This window comes from Squalius cephalus (assembly GCF_949319135.1).
Source record: "Squalius cephalus genome assembly, chromosome: 7".
In the NCBI taxonomy this organism is placed as follows: domain Eukaryota; kingdom Metazoa; phylum Chordata; class Actinopteri; order Cypriniformes; family Leuciscidae; genus Squalius; species Squalius cephalus.
Genome location: NC_137128.1, coordinates 10,239,291 through 10,246,704, shown reverse-complemented (window position 1 = coordinate 10,246,704; position 7,414 = coordinate 10,239,291). Strand labels below are relative to the sequence as shown.

At 42.3% G+C, this 7,414-nt stretch overlaps 1 protein-coding gene across 1 annotated transcript; it reads left to right on the top strand.

The window, feature by feature from the left end:
* The first annotated feature begins 229 nt into the window (after positions 1-229).
* LOC307162230 (uncharacterized protein) lies at positions 230-5,822 on the top strand. Its single transcript, XM_079877439.1, has 9 exons — positions 230-1,386; positions 1,479-1,692; positions 2,237-2,821; positions 2,932-3,144; positions 3,300-3,475; positions 3,669-3,749; positions 3,852-4,114; positions 4,274-4,531; positions 4,652-5,822. The coding sequence occupies exons 1-9, from the start codon at positions 262-264 to the stop codon at positions 5,586-5,588; spliced, it is 3,852 nt and encodes a 1,283-aa protein (XP_079733565.1). The 5' UTR covers positions 230-261; the 3' UTR covers positions 5,589-5,822.
* Positions 5,823-7,414: the final 1,592 nt, after the last annotated feature.

The following is a 7,414-nucleotide window of genomic DNA, read 5'->3' as shown; positions in this document are numbered from 1 at the left end:
TATTTTATGATTAAGATAAAACAAACATAAAATCTCACATCATTAGCTATAAAATGGAGTTTGCAAGCCTATGAACAGTGGAGGAAACCTAATAATGGCTTTTGGGTAATGGATAAATAAATATGGAAAAAAAATCGATTCGTGGTGTTTGAGAATCGATTTTGAATCGACTACATTTTAAAAAACGATTAATTGAAAAAAAATTTTTTTTGCTCAGCCCTACAGACAGGTGTAGGTCAGAAAACTCCAGCTCTGTGCAGGATGAGCGAGGGGAAGTCTATCACATGCTCGCTGTGTAGTCAGGAGGTGATGTGCGAGGACTTCACACAGCACCTGTCAGACTACCACACCCAGGAGCAGTGTGAGCAGTGTGGTGCAAAGGCCTGGGGGTCTTTTGGATTGTTACAGCACATAGAGGAATGTCACCTTTTGACCTGTCCAACAGACCTCCCAGATGTTGCTGCTCCTACCACTCCCATAGCCCAAGAGACGACACTGCAACCCAGTGACCCACCCGATGTTCCTGCCCCTGTTCCTGCTCCTCCCACAGCCCATGAGACGTCACTAGCACCACCACGACACCCACTCACTCTGCAGCCTCCTGAGGTAAACTGGGTGAATTTTCTACCCAAGCAGTTCACCAGAGTCATCCAGCCAGCTGACCAGGAGTGGATCGCCCACATTTTATATGACAGTACTGGACAGCTGAAACAAAACCTGTCTCAGAACTGGTTTCATCCCCCTAGCCCCACCAAATCCATCTCACCTCCTGATCCACATAATTATTTCCGCCAGCGGATGTTCCTGTGGGCTCCGATGCGGATGTGGGGCATCCCTCTGAAATGCACCCAGTGCAATAGAAAGATGCACCATTCTGGCATTTACACTAAAGTCAGGGAGGTAATTGACATTGATTCAAAATATTACCTGGTGGGTGGAGACTATCCAAGGTGCAGCAAATGCATGATTCCCGTCTGCCCTTGGAGCATTGACATTTTAAAACAGCTCGATCCCTCCCACCGTTACAAATTCCCAGCTGTCCTCACAACCCATTTGGCGCTGGACAGGAGGTGTGTTGCGATGTTGCGCCCAAGAACATTAGGGAACAGCTCCAGCTATTTACAGCAAGCCTTGCAGGAGATACACAGTGAGGAGTGGGCTAGGCGGACCATCGACTACCTCACTGATTGTGAGGTCCACAAAAAGTCCTGTGTCCTCACCCAGTCTGAAGCTGTGTATCAGCCGCCACCACCCTTCAGTCCCCTGCCCCTGGCCCAGTGGTTTGAGACGGTTCATGCCAATGACATTCTAAATCACCTTGACGAGTTGAAGGGTGTGATCACTTCAACGCTTGGTAGAATCTTGAAACTGGACTCTACTAAGAAGGTAAATGTAAACATACTGTATGTAAACTTGATTTCATTCAGTTTGTTAGCATAGCTGATGATTTCTGAGACGTGTTTTTTTTTTTTATGTAGATCACAAAAAAACTTGCTGGTGGCATTGAGGGCACAGCCACATGGATGTCTAATATCGGCAATGAATTTGGGCAAGTGCTGAATTCTGTGCTGACCACTGGTGAGGGGGCTGGCCTTGATGAACTTTGTCAAGGCATCGTCCAAAGGTACAGCGATGCTGATGAGCCACAGCCAGATGCCATATATGTGGACAGAGACTGCTGCAGTGAGACAGGTGCGTTGCCTTTTAATATGTGTTGTTATGTGTCTATTACATGTGCCTCTGGGGGCTGTTGCACAAAAGTAGAATGAATAAATTCAGGATGAGTGGAAAAGCGCAGCTTGACCTAGTGTGATCTGCTCATCGCGGCTTAATCGTTTGCACCTTTGCCGAGCCAGGATGAGAAGGTGAAGCTATGTCAAGCCAGGTGTAGATAGTTGGGATAAGTGCACGTTCACGGCTTTCTTAAATAGACCACGGCATCGATCCCAAATTTACTGATGCTAAAATGGAGAATACGCATTGTGTATTCTTTACACAGAGTGAGCAGCAGCTTCATATGGAATTATGACACATTTGTAAAAAAAAAACACGGCCGCTGTAATAAAACAGTGAGAGAAAGGTCGATCACGGACCGACTGAATGCATAATCCTAAAAATATACATTTACTGACCACTGCTCTGAATTGAAACTGCCATACAATTCAAGAAGTTAGGCTAATTATTTGCACAAATGAGCTGTTGTACTGTATTTACTGTCTGTTTCTTATTGTTATAGGAGTGGGTCCAGTTCTCACTTGGTTTCGACCATGGACGTCACCGGTGAGACTGGATATTTTCCATTTTATGAGGCGGTTCACAAAGGGTCTTACGACGGAGCACCACCCACTGTTTGGCACGTTCTGCTCAAAGTTGTCCACTTGTATCTTTGAGTGGGACAAAGAGGACATTCACCGACTCAAAGAGGCCAAGAGGGCAGAGTTAAAAAAAAAGCACCAGGGTCACATACCCACTGACTCTCAGGTTTTATCGAGCATCAAATCCAGTGAGCTGGTCAAGCACTGCCGCAGGAGAACCCGAGGGGTTGAGGAGACCCGCGTGCTAATCAAACAACTGCTGGACTCCATGTGGGACCTCACAGACACAAGTGGCTTGCATCTCATAAATCATGACAGCATGTCTGATGTGTGGGAGATACAGCAGAAGCACTTGCCCTGTATCCAAGATCCACCTGGTGTCCAGTTGTATACTAACACAGGATCAGGCCTGGAGAAGGGAGACAAAATGCTTGACGTCCTAAGATGTGGCAGAGGATCCTCCTCGCTCGAGAGCTTTCATCTGCACCAGTGTGGTTTCATCCCAGGCAAGCTGAAACACTCAATATTTGAAACATTTAGTTAATGAATGCTGTGTATTAAGTTGTCATAATATTCTTTTTTGTTGTTGTTGTCACCAATGCTTTTGTCTTGCCAGGGTGGAGATGTAATGCTCTACATACACAGATGTACTTGCTTGAGGGGTTATCCAGATGGAACCATAATAGGTCTCAGCAAGCTCTGAGTATGAGTGGTACATCACGTACAAAGATGTATGATGTACGTTTGATGTCCAGTGTGCACGTCCTGAGCAGCAGAGTCCTAGGAAGTGGACTTCTTCCAGAGTTTATACCCCCGGGGAAACCTACCGGTAAGATTCTATGGCAAAAAAAAAAAAAGAAAACATGCTAGACAATATTCGATATTACCTGAAGGTTACACCTTTGTTCACTCACTCACTCACTCACTCTACTTTAATCTTTTTTTGTTTTTTTCTTCTGTCTTTCTGTTGATTACTTATGGCAGGAGAGCGTATTGCTGTGGAATATTTGCTGGCGCAGTCTAACCGGGGAGATCTGCTGAGTGCACAGAAGGAAATTGGTGCCATTCCACCAGAGATGCTGGATGAAGCTCAGGAGGATGAATGTCCTGATGTGACAGTACCCCAGGTCACCGATATATATCTTCAGTCTTCATCTCAGGTAATGATGTGTTAACAATTTGATGATAAATCAAAACATTTTTACTGTAAACCTAGTTTGCAGAGGTTCATTTTTCTTGATTAGTGATGTGTGATTGACTCGTTAAATCAACAATTCATTTGTGTAACATGAGCACAACAAACTTTATCAACCTCATTGTACCCCTCTCACTGTTTACACATAATTACCTAAGGAATCTACACTTGAAAGTGGTGTGTTCAGCAGTACCTCCAGCTCCCCGTTTGAGGACAGTGGGCCCATCACTTCAAGTCTGGTAAAGTGACTAATGTATTGACCATCAGAAATCATTGTTCCTTCACCTTTTCTTTTAAATTAGCTGTACAAGAATGGGTTTTGTTTTCATTTCATGTGACAGGATAGTCGGTGTGATCCTAGAGGAATTCCCGGATGGGAGACAGTCGATGCCTTGGCAGGGTATCTTGTCAGCCTCAATCGGACAATAACCGCTCTCTCAAACTCTGAGATAGTAGAGATATTAAGACTGTACTCCAGCCTGGATCCCATTGACAAGTCCCCAACCAAATACTCCATGAAAAGTAAGAAAAAGACCTTGTCAGGACCATGGAGAGCTTCTCGGAAACGCAGTGGCTCTGCTCCAGGCCAGCAAGCAGCTGAGAGGTATCTGCCTCTGATATACAGTATATTTGTAATATTTGTGTGTGTGTGTGTGTGTGTGTGTGTATGTATATCTATCTACATAGACACAACATTCACGTGTATGTGTTTACAGTACATACACATAATGTGGCTTATGTCATCTTGTCACCTATTTTGCAGATTGTTCATGGTTCATGGCCAGGCTGCCCAAAGACCTGATCTTAACAGGATTTCTGAGTGTGTTGCACTCAGACTCTACAAAGAGTTCCGGGAAGCCAGAAATAGGCCAAAGGACAACAAAGGGAAAACATTTGCAATACCTCAGTCAATTGTCATGACTTACAGTCATATCAAACAGTTAATAGAGGACTGCAAAGACATACTGGACAACACCAACCTTTTACTTGTGACTATAAACAACACCACAGTGTCCTCCTGGTTAGTTCATATTTACAGCTTCATACATTAACTTCAATATGAAAACCTACTTGTTAATACAAGATAAATTCCACACAAATAACAACAAAAAAGTTCTGTTCTGATTTTTATTTTTTCTAGGCTGCAGGATCGGCAGAAAAGAACCGACCGCGATTCGTTACTGCAAGGGGTGCAGCTTCCTCAGCAGGTCCATTTGGCAGAGGAATCGCTCCTGGAGGCCCGGGACCTACCATCCGAGCCTGTTCAACGCGCTAATACAGTTATGGAGTTCCAGGAACCAGAAAACCGTGAGGGTGAGGCAGTGATCCGTAAACGTCGCTGTGCCAGAGTGGTGTTTCCCACTGTGCACACAGACACTGGAGCTGGTGCCAGCTCAACCAATGCAGATCAGGACTGGCCGAGAGCACAGCACTGGCCTGGGGATGCTGTCTTCCCTGCTTCGTCGGACGTTGCCTACTGCCAGCAGGGTCAACACTCAGCTCCAGCATCTCACTCTCAGGGCTGGTCCCCTTACCTGCCGTCACCGTCACCTGCTCCAGCGTCTCACTCTCAGGGCTGGAACACTTACCTGCCATCACCCGCTCCAGCGTCTCACTCTCAGGGCTGGAACACTTACCTGCCATCACCTGCTCCAGCGTCTCACTCTCAGGGCTGGAACACTTACCTGCCATCACCTGCTCCAGCGTCTCACTCTCAGGGCTGGAACACTTACCAGTTGCCACCAGCTTCTCACTCCCAGGGTGGCCATCATGATCAACCGCCACCAGCTCCAACACCTCAACCTCAAGGTGGGCTTCCTTACCAGCCAGCCCCAGCACCACTAGCTTCTCTTAATCGGTTCCGAGAATGGAGATTGCGAAAGGCAACCCTGGAGGATAAGGAGCGAGAGATAAGAGGTGATCCCCCCAAGAAGCGGAAAACCAAAGAAAGCTACCACTATCAGTGTAAAATATGTGGTCAGTCAAAGAGCAAACTTACTGGTCATACACAGTTACGGGGGAAATGGTATTGTCCTACATCTGGACAGACCATCACAGAGTGGAAGAGCTCATTATAAATACATATGTAGTGTATATAGTTGTTTTTATAGTTGTTTTTATAATTGTGCTGCACTTTGATGTTCCATAACAAGCCCATACATTGTGTTATTTCTATTCAAAGTATTTGTGTTATCTTGTTATGTATATCTATGTTTACGTTAACACAGTTAACGGTTTATCAGAGTCGTTTGTGTTCTTTTAAAAAACAAACACACACATACATCTCTTTATTGGAGATGTTTGTGTTATTTAAAAAAAACAAACAAAAAAAACACATACACCTTTTGGTGTTTGTGTTATTAAAAACAAAAAACACAACTCTTGTGGTGTAACAGTAACACATTCATCCTTTGGGTGGAAGATCCAGGTGCAAATCCTGGCAGGAGTGTGCACCTTATTGGCCTAATCAGTATTTCATTAAAATTGAATTTATAATATATTTTCCATTATAATAATTATTATTATTATTAATTATAAATACTAGTTTTATTGTTATTCATAATTTTATTATTATTCACATATAATGTATTATTCTATACATAGTATGTATATATAATGTCTAATATAATGCCATTTATAACTAAATGGTTACTTATTATTATTATTATATCTAGCTATTGAATTGTGTGAGTATGTATATATATATAATGGCTAATATAATGGCATTTATAACTACATGGTTACTTATTATTATTATTATTAATAATAATTATAAATACTAGTTTTATCATTATTTATAATTTATCAAACTATTTGTAATGGTAGTAGGTGTTTATTATTAGCATTACATGTAGCTATTTAAATTAGTTTTTATTATAAAGTTATATAGATTTGAGCTTTTATTTGTGAAAGTGTTTAATTATTATTATTATTATTGCATGTAATGTGTATTATTATTATTATATTTAGCCATTGAATTGTGTATGTATGTATGTATGTATGTATGTATGTATATATATATATATATATATATATATATATATATGTGTGTGTGTGTGTGTGTGTGTGTGTGTATATATAATGTATATTAAGATTAAACCATATGTGTGGTAGTAAGTGTATAATAAATAATTGTAGTTACATATATTTGTACGTGTATATTTGTTTTTAATTATTACATATAATATGTTACATTTGAGATTTTGGAATAAACTATATTTGTGGAAAGTATGTGTTGTACACTTTTATTCTTTATTCTTTCACATTGTTTGTTATAGGGTAGGTAGGTAAAATAGGTATAAATATTGACTTGTAAATCATTTAAATATTTTTACATTTACGCTTTTGGCAGACGATTTTATTATCCAAGGCGACTAATATTGCATTTAAGATACACATTTTACATTCGTATCAGTTATTGCTTTCCCTGGGAATCGAACCCATGATTTTGGCGTTCTTTCCTCTTCTTTCCCCCTCCTTTTCCTTCTTCCCTCCCCCCCTTAGCAGTCCCTTTTGCCCCGTCTTTGGCCGAGTGGTTAAGGCGATGGACTGCTAATCCATTGTGCTCTGCACGCGTGGGTTCGAATCCCATCCTCGTCGTTTGATGTCTTTAGTGTTCAAGAGAGCCAAGTGCGCCTGCCAAAGCTCTCTGCTGCCCCAACTATAACGTCATCATACTAAAAATAGCTACAGAAACACACCACAGCCCAGCTTCGGGCAGGCGGGCAGGCAAGTGACGAGGTGGCCGAGTGGTTAAGGCGATGGACTGCTTAACCATTGTGCTCTGCACTTGTGAGGTTTGAATCCCATGATGTCTTTGGCGTTCAAGAGAGCCAAGTGCGCCTGCCGGCAGGCAAGTGGCTCAGTGGTTAAGGCGATGGTCTGCTAATCTGTTGTTCTCTAA